Genomic DNA, 13,606 nt, shown 5'->3' on the forward strand with positions numbered 1-13,606 from the left:
TTGAAATAAAAACGCTAACAGGTAATCACAAATGCTCTGACTTCTCGCCACCAATTCCTTGACCCTACTTCACCCATGCTTTGACCGTCTGAAACTTTCTGGGCTTCAAACGGAGGGCACGCACTCACCTGCTTGAGGTGTCCTGTAGGTTTGTGAGTGCAGACTGCTGGTGCATCCCGCACCGTTGCACATCTCGACGTGGAAATTATAATTGGTGTAGGGTGTCAATCCATCGGCAAGGAACTGGGTTGCATTGCCTGGGAGCTAAAGAATGAAGACAGATAGTGTTTGGAAATAATTGTTGTAGGCCTAGACGCAGCTTAATTAAAGTCACGTCGATTTTGAATCAATTGTTAGGAACCCAAACAAAAAAATGACTGCAATGATAAACAAGTCCATTTTAGTACAGGGCAGCAGAGGTTTAAATATTTAGGTCACTTTTCAATGTATTTAACTATCATTTGGTCCAAAATTGTCAAGCTTATTTAAATATCAGTTTGACGAGTATGCTTGTTTTTTGCAAACTGTGGATTGACATGTGAAGGACTGAATCAAACATTCCTTTTTTTCAGACATGACTTCATTGCTCTCTGTGTCAAAGCAAAAATGAGTTAGCAAAAACGACATCGCATGAACACTGAACAAAGTAGATAATACAACTTGATGACACCAAAAGGTCGGGCTTGATATTTTTATGGTCACTACTTTCGGCAAGTTATCATCGGTGACTTTACTGGCAACCTCTGCATCTGCAAAATAAAAGGACCACAAGCAATCTCCACCACCAATGCCTGACCCGTCCACTCACAATCTCTCTCAGCTGGTTGTTCTGGTACAGTCTGATCGTGGTGATGACGCCGTTGGGTTCCTCGGGCTGTTCCCAGGTGACCAGCATGTTGTAGGCATCCACGATGGTTGCCATGGGAGGGTCGATTGGTCCCGGTGCTGCCGAGGGGACAGCGTGAAATACATTTTATAAGTACACATACAAGAGGGTGAAATTAAATGCCAAAATGCTCCGGGATCAACAGCTTTCAGTTGGCTGTTTTTTTTGCCAGGCAAGATGAGCTTTTATGAACAGAGTACCATTCAACCAAAAAGGTAACTTGCCGGAAAATGTTCGATGTGCGAACAGAGTTTCACTTCATAAAATGTGAAGACAGTCAGCATGCTGGCACAACATTAAGTGATTATCAAGCTGAACAATTTTTCTGTAATAATCAAACATGGTGATGAGCAAGTAGTCACAAAATTACTTCCAAATTCTGAAATATGACTTTTTAAAAAAAAATGACATTGAAAGCCTAGTTCAGTAGTGGAATCATGCTTTTAATCCAATATGCGTCAAACAAAAATGATGCGCTGCTTCAAAAAAATGTGAACAGTTTCTTGCATTAAGTTTACAACACCAAACATTCACTTTTTAATAGGCCTTTCACTTTTCAATGACAACTATGACAACTATGACTATGACAACTTTTCAATGACAACTATGAAGTTCATATTTATTACTGAGCAGCATATTCGAAAGTTTGACGAAGGTCTGTGGTAGCACCATGTAAGATCTCCTTTAGGAGGTGAGTTCTGAAGAGAACTGGTGTGCTCAGCATTTCACCAGTTCTCTCCGGAACTGAACTCACTCCAAGAGGTTTCACATGGTACCACCAAAACACCTCTCTTGCATTGCTACATCTACAAATGCAAATCGTTATCTTGAGTTTGCGAAAGTTGAGTTCTGAACATCCCGACTCATTTCAATTCCAAATATAATCGGTTCAAGTCAAAAAGAATCGACAGAACTCCAGCCGAGACTTCTGACTCAAAGAGCAGCCAAAATTTGAAGTGATTTTTTACGGAACTCACCAGCCTCTGATGTGAGTGCGGCCGTCCAGTCGCTCTCTGTCTCACCAAAGTTGTTACTCGCTATGACACGGAACTCATACTCGGTGTACGGACTCAGGCCAGTCTTGGTGAAGCTGGTCACGCTGACGGGACTGCCAAACAGGCTGGACAAAACAAAAAAAGGAAATGTTGAACAATCGACTGAAGCTAACGAAAAAGGAGGAACAAAGAGCCCATGATGGCCAAGAATGAAGTTTGACCCATCTCAGCAAAGGTGAATTCTGCAATTTCAACGAACAAATATTCCAACACCACCAGGCCAACACCCTGTACAGGTTGCAACATCCTGCATCCCCTCCCCTCTGCTATGAACTTAACTGGTGGCTTTTTATATGCAACATCTTGGAGTGGCTTCGGCATTTATCAACCAGAAAAAGAGTTCTAGATAAGAACCAGTGCTGTAGTCGAGACCATGCACAAGACCACAAGGCTGTCACAAGGTTCAGGTGAACAATGACAAGGGAAATGCCTTTGTTGCAGTTCATTTGAATAGCTTGTGATTTGAAGTCAGACTGGAGGTCTTGTGCTGGTCTTGTGCTGGTCTTGTGAAGGATTTCAGTGGTCTTGACTACAATACTGATAAGAATACAAAATCTGAGTAAAATGATGATTTCTGATCTAACAGAAATATCATCAAAATCAATAAAATGAAAGCAACTGATCCCAAACAATGTGTCCATCCACAGGGTGTAGCAAAAGGGTCCACACTGGAGTTCGACAAACCAACAATCAGTCGCAGGTCAGATATCACAACCAATATTCTTGACACAACTGATCTAATTCTACGTATTCAGTACAGTGTTACGTCTCATTAAATTCTGTTTGCCCACGTATGGTACATGAAAAGAGCAATTCTGACGTCCGACCAGAATTTCACTTACTCTTCTTGGAGACCCGGCTGCAGGACAGGCCGGAACTGTAGCTGGTACTTGGCATCGCCGGGAGCATTGTTCCTTGCCGGGCTCTGCCACTGGGCTCGAATGGATGAAGATGACAGGGTGACCAGTGTTGGTGGGAAAACACCATCGGGACCTCAAGAATAAAGGACACAGTTTCAAAGGAAATCAGATTGTCTGTCTTTCTAGAGACGGGGGAGGGTATTAATACAGAATGAACAACGTTTCCAAATACATTTATCTCTTTGAATTACGATCAATAATGGAATGATTCCTTGTGATATGAGGTAAAGACAGCACCACCAGCAAAAAATATGATCCCATTTTACAATGCTCAAAATACATATTTTAAATTTCGTTTAGTACAGCCTAGATTCCAAAGCTGGACTACTTCACTGAGTGGGTTTTTTTAATGAGCACTGCAGACCTGAGGCCATGTCTGAAATACCAATCACACATCAAACAAAGACTTCTATTCCCTGGCCTTGACAGCAAAGTTTTCAAAAATGGCACAAAAAATAGACTTACTGCCATTGGGCATGCGGACGTTCTGCTGGTTGCTGAGTAGGCTGCCTTTGGTGTTGTACCCTAGGACTTGCACAGTGTAAGCCGAGTCCGGGATCAGACCGCTGATGGCCACCAGCACGTTGACATCGGTGGTGTTGAGCAGGGTTCTGGTCTGGGAGATGGTGTTGTAGTTTCCCATCTCTGTGGAAGAGACAAATTGGAGAAAGAACTATGACAACGATTGCAGAATGTAAGCCTCACTTGATGAGGCAACGATGATATTTGTGACCCACTCAGTGAAAATGAGTCACAAGTCGCCAGAGCCACTTTCGAGTAAAAAGTCCCTTAGAATAGTTTTGCAGAGTAAATCAATAGGAACCCACAGCATTTCTCACCATGGAGTATCCACTTTCATCAGGATGCCAAACTGAGTGATACATCAAAACAAAAAGCTCAAGTTGCTCTTTCCAATACAAATGAAAACTCAAAAGTGGCTCTGGCAACTTATGACTCATTTTCACAGAACAGGTCACATTTATGAAGCTGTGTCTCATGTAAACTTTTACAAGAGTGTCTCTTCTCCGTCTCTTGAGACCCAACTTGTATGTGCACAGAACAAACTACCAGCAACATGCAAGCATTTCGAGTTTGAAGCTGAATATTTTTAGGAAATTTGAAGAAACTCTCTCTCCAAATCAGCAGACTATAAACTTCCTACAACAGAAAAAAATGACACCCTACTAATCTTTCTTTGCAATTTTCTCAACCCAGGGTGCTAGGTGAATCACTTACCTGTTGGGCAAAAAGAGATTTCAACACTGGGTAAAAAAAGTGTGCAGTGAATATTTTGTACAACTCTTTGGTAAATGGCTAATAAGTTGACACAAATATCAGGTGAGACTTCATCACAGTTGGATAACCTGTCGGCCAAACAGCTCAGCAAATCACATGGTACCCTGCACTGGGCAAAAAATGGTCCAGTATATAGAGCATGCAGAGATTCAATGTGACAATAGTCCACCAACGAGAGTTTTGTCCACTAACGAGAGTTTCGCCAATTTTAACAAATGTGAAGCCACTTTTAATAAGTGATGCTATGTTTAAAAATCAATCAGTGGAGTTTCATTCAAGCAATGATATGAAATAAAAGCTGAATGACTCAGGGTACATACCAGGTGAGACGTAAAATATCCCGGTGAAAAGTACTTCGTAGTGCAGGATTCCGTTGGGATTATTCGGGGCCGTCCAACGTGCTGACACGGTGCGGGCGTCTGTCACAAACACGCTCAGCATGATGCTCCCCGCGGGCGGCGCCTCGGCGGTACGGGCCGAGGTCTCGGGACCGTAGGCGCAACCGCGGGAGGTGCAGGCCTCCAGGCGGAAGATGTGAAGGCTGTGGGGGGCCAGGCCCGAGGACCGGTAGGCCAGGCTGAGATTGGAGAGGACCGCTGAGCCATCCTGGATCAAGGTGTACCTGGTAATAATTCCTGGAAACAGAAACAGAGTCAAGTTAAATATGTGACCTTTATTTTCACATGAGTCCACATACACTACACTCGTCATACACATGGAATTGGTTTTTTTTGTTCACAACCTAGACTAATTCAGATTAGTTTGACCTGCACTGGAGGGTTCCAAGACCAAACAAAATCGGTCCTTCTCAGTGGCGCAAGTACAGTGGAATTTCTGAAGGGAACCCTTGACTGTATACAAATCTGAACTCTGGCTCTCGTAAATGTTGTGAATACTTCGAAATTTCAAACGAGGGGGGGCACCTTGTGAGAGGCACCTGGTGGAGGAATGATTTTCTCCCTCAGTAGTTACCCCCAAAAAGTCCTTCTCTGACTATATAACCGACTGAGATATTTACAGAGCCCTGCCTTCTCTGGGCGGCAGAGTTCGTCCACTCACCGTTTGGATTCTCCGGTGGAGTCCAAGACACAAGGAGCTCATAGGGGCTGATGACAGTCACTGAGGGGGCTGGTACACCTTCCGGAATGCTCTCCTCAGTGCGAGCAGTGGCCGGTGCACTGTTGGTACATCCTCCCCCTGTGCAGGCCTGGAATGAAAAAAAACAAAAAACAACCAAATCAAGACAATCTCAGTGCTAAATTATATAATCAAACACCTCCTTCAGTCACAATCATTCTTCCCTGCTATCCACCCTGAGTTAATGTGTACCCTCACCGGCAGAAGAAAGACTTAGTGGTACCACGGACGTATATAAAAAAAACCTGGACTTGCAACGCCTTTGAATGAAAAAGAAGCCAACCAGCGGCCATTTTACCGAGCCGAATACAAAGGCGTGGTTTGGCTCCCTACTATTGACGTCAGGAAGAACAAAGGCGGGCATTACCAGGAAAGCTTTGTATTCGGCTCAGTAAAATGGCTGCGAGTGGATTCAATGACTCTATAAGCTGATTAAGGGCATTGCGAGTCCAGATTTTATTATACACGTCCGTGAGTGGTACGAGGTTTCCAAACCAGGTTCTTGCTCACGTTTGGCATGCATGCGAAGACCGTACATTCCAGTATAAATTTCTTGCATGTACTCAGCGTGCCCCGTGCCAAACACCCATACACTTGAATGCCTACGTGGTAAGTTTCTACCAAAGGACTGTCTATTTCATTTAAAAACACACCCTCTGTTGCTCCCGCTTGAGGCGGATATACTTTATACAAAGACAAGTCAACAACAGTAATATTGTGATTCTGGTTGGCACTGTGACCAGTCAAATTCCATCAACTGACAAAAGCTTGAGCCAATTTCACAGAGCTGCTTAAGCACAAAATTAGTTTCAGCTTGAAAACATCTTACTTGATAAATCAGGTTACCAGCCAAAACTCCATGTGATGTATATTGTTTTGGAATGGTATTTAGCTGTCTTTCAGTTATGGTAACCTTTGTTTTTTCATGCTTAAGCAAATTTTGTGCGTAAGCAGCTCTATTAAATTGACCCTAGAGACTGGAAGACAATGCTGGCTTATCAATCATTAACAGTTACAGCACAGTTGTATCAAGTTACATCAACAGTCATTAGAGCCTTTGCTTTATGCAAGCATGGGACTCTAAAAACCATTAAAAGTAATCACTTGATTTTGACTGAGGAGACATTTTTGTCCAGATTGGACCTTTCTATGGGCCTATTGTTCATACACAATTTTAAAAATCTTTACAGAGCAGATGACACTGAGGGTTAGGTTTCCTTACTTTTGCCTTTTACCAGAATAATCCAACTTCCCAATGAAGTACGTTTGGTGATTTTAAGAGATTATTTTCCCAATTGCTCAGATAATGAGACATGCCAGGCAGCAAACTGGTGTCCCTATATCTACTGCTACCAATTTCTAGCCAAATAGCACGTTCCACAAGAATACAAGGGGCGTATACTCACACTGAGGGTCACCAGATACGTAGATCCGGCTGTCAACTCAGCAAGGACGTAACTTCGCACCAGGACCGTGGAGTTATAGGCCTCTTCGCCAGTCTGTCCGGGCTGGACAGACAGGTAGAGCACGTATCTCTCCAAGCGGCCATTCAGCTGGGGAGGCTCCACCCAGCTGGCCTCAATAGAGGTGGGACCCCTCACCAGCAAGGTGGGCGGGGGAACAAAAGTCGGGGGTTGCTGGGCGGTGGTGATGCTGACCTCGGGGCTGTCGGTGCAGCCAATGGCAGTGCAAGCTGCCAGAAAAAAAGTGATAATTTAAGTTTAATCGGGAGCTATTACTGTCTCTGCTTTTTTGTGTATTTGCCAATGCCTTGTAATATGATTGAAAAGATTTGGATCAGAAAGTTTAATAAAAATGTTGATATAAATCAAATATGTTTTTTTATAGCAAGGCATGATGTACTTGACACAACAGTTGAAAAGCTGATATTTGCTGCATAGTTGCGTGTCAGGAACACTTCATTCATCATTAACTTTCAAACTGTAAAAATTCTTCACTGCTCAGGAACCCAAGGGCACATATTTTGCCGTTCAATTTTCAAAGGCCAACAGGACCATCTCCAGTAATGGAGTGACATCATAGCGTATATTTGACCCATCATTCTGAAACCAGGCTGAAGTAGCCGACTTTATATCCTCGAAGTACTGGAACTTCAACAAGTATCCAGGAAGTTCCACAACTGTCACAGCCCATAATTACCAAATTTTCTGCAGGTTGAAGTTAGACTTATTCCAGGTATGCGGATTGAATAACGATCACATTCTATGCAAAATAAAGCATGTCATGGCCAAAAATATTTTACATTTATGCAAGAGATGACACTTGGTAAATCAGCCTTGGTAAATAACCAGTCTTGTTAAGGGGAAGGTAAGGCTGTGTCCAAACATGCTGGCTATGGCTAGATATAACACACATGTCAATAGAAAGTGGCTGCAGCTGCTAGCCAGTAGCTTACTTGGGTGTGGCTTGAAATTACACAGACGTTTATGGTAGTGACCCTAGCCAGTTCCCATACAGTCGTGTGTAATTGTAACCTACAGCCAAATGATTTAGACGCGGCCTAACAGACACATATTTCTGACTCACCTCTGACCCTGAACCTGTAGCCCGTGTAGACCTGGAGGCCAGACTCGGTGTGCACCTGCTGCAGGCCAGTGTAGACTGCCAGGTCGTTCATGCGTAATGTGTAACTGATGATGACACCGTTGGGTCGGTCTGGTTCCAGCCACGCCAGGGCAATGGTGTCCGCCGTAGTGGATGTGGCCTCAGGCGGATTGACACCTTCAGGTGCTGCAATACAAGGAAAGAAAAATAATGTCCTGTGCTTGTCTAATTTCAAGATATTCATGGTGACTTGTTTAAATTTCCAACCTGCAGTTCCAGCCAAACTTCCTCTTTATTAAAATATTAGATTAGCCCTTCGCCATTTTCCATTTTCTGGGGGGAAAATTTCAAGAAGACTATTTAAGGTAAGGTTGAACACATAACCTCCACCAGTACAGGCGTCTTCTAATATAACCACTGTCACAGCACACCCGAGGGTGGATTCATAGATGACACCGCATTTGGCACATTGCCATCAATAAGTACTGACAGAACTAAACAATGAGAATGCATTGCTTAGTGAAGGGCAAACCATTCAAATTAATATCCCCCGACACACAAAAAACACAAAGTCAACTCCCCGTCATTGCTTGATTCAAGACAAGAACAGGTTTCCCGGCATTCAGTTACGGATAAACTTACAACCATCAGGGCAACACTTCTTATGTGACTGTAACTGACCGGCCCCCTTTAATACCACAAGGATATCGGCATTTTGAAAATCACGCCATCCACACTGACCTTCCTGGAGTGTCATGACCGGCACTGATGAGCTCTCTGTGCATCCCCCCGCAGTGCAGGCTGTGACGGTTACCGCATACCTGGTGAACGGGATCACATCCGTGATATTGCCTAGAAAATAAAAGGGGCACGGTACAATGTTTACAGCCACGTTATGGAAGATTTGCTCTTCTCTCCAAACATTGAAATTAGGGTAAGAAAGTCTGGCATGCATAGCAGTCACATTTTAGAATGAAAGAATCAATCCTATCGAAAATGGTCACTTCAAATGGAGTAAGCTTTTCACTCCAGGGAACTAAGACAGTAAGTGATGCTTGTGTCGGCATCAAGTCATGGGACAACATTCTGAGTTTTGAACAATTGTCTTTAAAGTTGAAAATGGGTAATGGCAGTCATTGCACTGTCTCCACGATAAACCTACAAAGCCATTAGTCTTTGCGTCAGAATTGAGGCAAACAACACAGGGTTATCATTTCCTCTTGTGCACCTGTTCATTTCACGGGGGAAGAAAAACACGCTGAATTGCTTAGCAAGAGATGGATCATAACAGAGTTCTTATCCCTGACCTGTATACTCGGAGGGCCCCGTGTCGTTGTGGGACATCCGGATAGGCTCTGCCCCTGTCCGATCTTGGTCGTAAGCCGTCAGGACGTAGTGCAGCAGGAGACCGGTGTTGCCGGTAGGACGCTGCCAGCTCAGCTGGATGATGTAACCGCTCAGGGCCACGGGGTCGGTGGGCGGGGTCACGCCAGTTGGGGCTGAGGATGGAGAAGATGGAGGATTTTCTGACCCACAGTGGCGAAACAAGTTCAAAATACATGATCTGTTGTTCTTGGCAGGCACTGCAATGTTTCCACTATTAAAACCATCCAGACGTGTTCCTCTCGTGCATACCAGCTCATATTTTGTGTACATTCAGATGAAATTTTTTGTGACGCATTCTACCCACTTACACTTGTTTAGGGCCTACATCCCCTTCACTGGCCCTTACAAGCAAGTCAACTCTGTCATTTTTTACAGTTCCTGCACATAGTGTCTGTACACAGCATATAACATCCGCACATCGTAAACAAGTCAACACTTGACTTAACAAACAACTAATATGTGTGGTATAATAGGTCAAAACTATAGTGAATACCAGTAACCATCTCTGTATGAACACAAAATAGCTGTGTGGTCTTCTCCAACAACCAGTGCTTAAGAGTACACAGTGATTGCCTACCCCTGACTAATTTTCATCAGAATGTGCACAAAGCCATAACACATTCCCTGGGCACAAGGCAAATAAAATTTCATGTCTGTGACACTGCTATCCACTGTGGCTCTTTTCAACTGACTTTAGTAGGAAGTTGGTTAACGAGAGCCATGGTAACAGTGACACGAAGCAACACCCAAACCAATGTAGCACACTGCGGGCACTGCTTGAGTAAATACTCACGCCCTTCTCTTGTTCTGCCTCCCACCCATGAGCTGGTGGTTGATCCTGCATTATTTGTGGCAGTCACTCGATACAAGTACTCTGTAGGACAAAAAAGGGTTTGGTAGTTGGTAAGGCAATACAAATGCTTTGAGAGCAAGTCTTACTTTAAAAAAAGTTGAAGAGGGAATAGGCAATGAATTGTATTAATCTTTGTCACTGTGATTCTGGGTGGAAGATTTTTATTTAACATCAGACTTCAAATAAACTCAACAATTTTTGGCAAAAGAAAGTCCCCAAGCAGTCCTTGTCCATTTCCAATCAATGCAATGTCAGTCCCAAGGCATTACAGTGTAAGATTTGAATGGCTGACAACTGGACTTAACCTTTTCACATCCTTCAAAATAAACCAGGAGTCTTGATAAATGTTGCAGGGTTGAGGAAGATTGAGCCCGGCACTTTATTAGGGGCTGGATGTCCCTTGTTAGTTTCAGCGAAACCAACGTGAAGTTGGCTTCTTCCAAATTGTAGGACTTCAAAGATTTCAGGTTTCAATGAAACCTACCCAGAAAGTTAAAGGAGTAGCAAATATGACACAGAGAAACAGCTGAACGCACCTGTGTAAGTCTGCAGTCCGTGATCCCCAAAGCTGGTGCCTTGGCCTGTATACACAGGGGTAGTGATTGGTGTCATGCAGGCGCCTGAGGTCGTGGTCTCAGCCGGGCAGCCGTCCAAGTACACATTGGACAGTTGGACACTGCGGATCGAGAAGTCAAGCCTCTGTCCGCTAACCACCAACTGACGCATGCATCCACCAAAACCTGGAGGAGAAGCATTTGGGAAATGAAGTCAAAAGTAAAGTTTGAGCTCGGGACTATCAATCATCAACTATTCCTGACCTAAGAGAAACAGAAAATGGAATTTGTGGGAATCATCCAACTTGAGCTGTTTCTGAACCAGCCGTTTTTGGTTAAAGATTATGGATACCTATACCGCAACATGCCAATGTCAAAATCTGAAGATGTAACCACAAGATACCAATTTGGGCTGACCCTAACTCTGCACAAGTAAAAACATCTGCTTTTATTGAGCAATGATAATATTTCCAAATGAGACCATCTGAAATTCCAGGAACTGTGTGCTGTGTTTAACAAGAACGACTTGGATTTTTCCATATACTTTTTTTTGTGAATCTTTAAAGTCTAGAATCTACGTATTCGAGAATTCTGTTGACAAACCTGACTGCAGTGTCAGCCCCGCACCCCCAACGAATTCCATGGCATCCGAGTCCTCGGGCACGCCACCCACGAAAAGCTGTGACGTGACGACCAGTGGGGTGCTGTCCCCTGACCCCACGGCCTGCGGTCCACCTAGCACACCCATGCTCACCTGGCCGCCGTTCTGAGCCAAGGTGAGCGAGCGCCACTGGCCATCACAGAGGCTGGCCCCTGAGGTGGACAGGGTCACAGGGTTGCCCGCACCTGTGCGAATGACAAGCTGGGAACAAAGCCAAGAGAGAAATGGAGACGTGACTGGGGTCCCATGAAATAAGTTTCAAGTACATCTTTCGCGTGAAGTTGACAGACGATTGCAAGCCATCCAAATGATTTAATCCCTCAGTTTGGCATCCTAGTAATGTCGACGTCATGCGGATAAAATTGATTAGACTGAGTCCCACCATGCAAGGTCCATTATTGATTCAAAAGTCATTTTTGCTACTTGGAAATCATTTTGTTAGAATCATAACCCTTGAAACAGCTTAACCCCCGAAGCTTCAGTTTATAAGGTGAACAATTTTGCCCAGACGTGGGTGTGTGTTAAAAAAGATCCACCTCAAAACCTGATAAGATGCCACAAATGCAGTGATGTAAGTAATCCTTCGTCTTGAACATAATTCACAAGGCAAGTTACAGTACACCTCTCAAATGTGCAGACGGACACAACAAAAACCAACTCCTGAGTGGCTAATGACAAAAAAGACCTGCAATGACCCAAATACACAATCACTGTCAAGACTTGCAAAAGTTTCCAAATGAAACTATGGTTGTAAGAGCTCTCAAATTAAACTGAAGTTCAGATCCTGCAGATCCCTCTGTACCTCCAAGTCCCCGTTAACAAGTTGCAGTAGGAAGAAAGCCCCACTTGTAGCGTAGCCAAACATGATCAGTCCCGAACTCAGCTGGGTTCTCATCTCCATGGTGACAATGAATGCAGGCCCGCTGGTAACCGTCCCCTCTGGCAGACTAGCATACCCTGCATATACAAAATGTTGGATGTCAAATTAAGTTAAGTACAGGAACAAGACCATGGCAAATTGTCAACGGTGAGCAAGGATCTGCAACGCGGACAGACTTGATGTATGACAAATCCGGTTTATATAGCATTCTTGTATGAAATGAACAAGTCAGCAAGGACATGGTTTACAATATCCGAGCAAAATGTCAATGTGTCATAGTCAAGACCATCACAAGAAAAAGAACAGACCAGACACAAGACCTGTCACAAGTAACTCGGTGAACACTGACAAAGGAATGCTTTTGTTGAAGTTCATCTGAATAGCTGGTGACTTGAATTCAGGCTGGAGGTCTTGTGTTGGTCTTGTGGGGTTTCAACACTGATGGAAAATGCTGGCTCTTAAAAATAGACTCCTGTTTATGGTTGTCATTTCATCAGGGAAACCAAAACATGATTTGCCAATCTTTCTGCAGTCTCCATGTGACAGCAGAGGTTTTAAGGTGTTTAAGAAACAGCCATAACTTATTATTACAGAAGGAGACATTGCTAACAAGACAGTAACTCGACTATGTAGTCCAGCACAGAAATGTACAGATTTTTGCTTCCATACAAATTTCTACAAACACATATAGTTATTAGCGTCCCACTTTCCCTTAAAAATATTTCAAATTTCTAAACATTTGCAATATTTTACAGATTTTTTTCACGATCTTCTTTCACATTTGTGCCAAGGACAGCAGGTAATAAAAATGGAATGGTATGACAAACCTCTTCCCAAAAAGTGCACCCCTTCTGCTCGCTCCACGGGACACCCCTGCCATCCTGGCACTGTGTTGCGGCTCTCCGCTGCTGCCTCCCACCCTAGATCCTCCCACAACGGGGCAGGGCGATGCTGCCTCTCCACCCGCAGGCCGCGCATGCAGCCGACGAACGATCGCTGGATCAGGGTGCTGTTGCCAGTGTCCATTCTGGACAGGACGAAGTCCGGAGGCAGACCGCCCACGTAGAGACCAGTGGTCACACCGATGATGGTGGATGCAGTGGGGGCCGAGCTTTGACCTGTGGATTAAGGAGGGAAAACATCTGCATAACAATATGAAAAATCTTGTACGATGATCAACAGCAGATTCTCTTGCTTAATAAACAAAGGTTACCAGCTCCAACTCTGATTGTCATGCTAACCAAAAAACAGCTCAATACGATCCCAAAACAATATACATCACACAGAGATTTGGCTGGTTACCTAATTTATCAAGTAAGCTTTTTTCACACTTAAGCAAATTTTGTGCTTAAGCAGCCCTACGAAATTGGCCCCAGGTGAGAGTGTTTTTAAAGTGCCTCCATGCAAGTATGG

General features: G+C 44.0%; 1 protein-coding gene across 3 annotated transcripts in view; it reads right to left on the reverse strand.

Annotated features, from left to right (window-relative positions):
- ush2a (usherin) overlaps positions 1-13,606 on the reverse strand; it is a 61,098-nt gene that overhangs the window by 25,229 nt on the left and 22,263 nt on the right. For all 3 annotated transcript variants that reach the window (XM_087137632.1, XM_087137628.1, XM_087137622.1), the window contains exons 24-39: positions 13,021-13,311; positions 12,116-12,270; positions 11,256-11,514; positions 10,635-10,838; positions 10,039-10,119; positions 9,167-9,358; positions 8,601-8,711; positions 7,842-8,045; positions 6,701-6,987; positions 5,217-5,364; positions 4,478-4,792; positions 3,327-3,506; positions 2,784-2,934; positions 1,864-2,006; positions 809-945; positions 129-264 (exon numbers count right to left, since the gene is read on the reverse strand). In XM_087137632.1, coding sequence (XP_086993758.1) covers positions 129-264; positions 809-945; positions 1,864-2,006; positions 2,784-2,934; positions 3,327-3,506; positions 4,478-4,792; positions 5,217-5,364; positions 6,701-6,987; positions 7,842-8,045; positions 8,601-8,711; positions 9,167-9,358; positions 10,039-10,119; positions 10,635-10,838; positions 11,256-11,514; positions 12,116-12,270; positions 13,021-13,311 — 2,994 coding nt within the window. The remainder of the gene's footprint in view (positions 1-128; positions 265-808; positions 946-1,863; positions 2,007-2,783; positions 2,935-3,326; positions 3,507-4,477; positions 4,793-5,216; positions 5,365-6,700; positions 6,988-7,841; positions 8,046-8,600; positions 8,712-9,166; positions 9,359-10,038; positions 10,120-10,634; positions 10,839-11,255; positions 11,515-12,115; positions 12,271-13,020; positions 13,312-13,606) is intronic.

Source organism: Acanthaster planci, linkage group LG01, assembly GCF_054643075.1.
Source record: "Acanthaster planci isolate LZ-2023a linkage group LG01, COTS_SCS, whole genome shotgun sequence".
Lineage (NCBI taxonomy): Eukaryota > Metazoa > Echinodermata > Asteroidea > Valvatida > Acanthasteridae > Acanthaster > Acanthaster planci.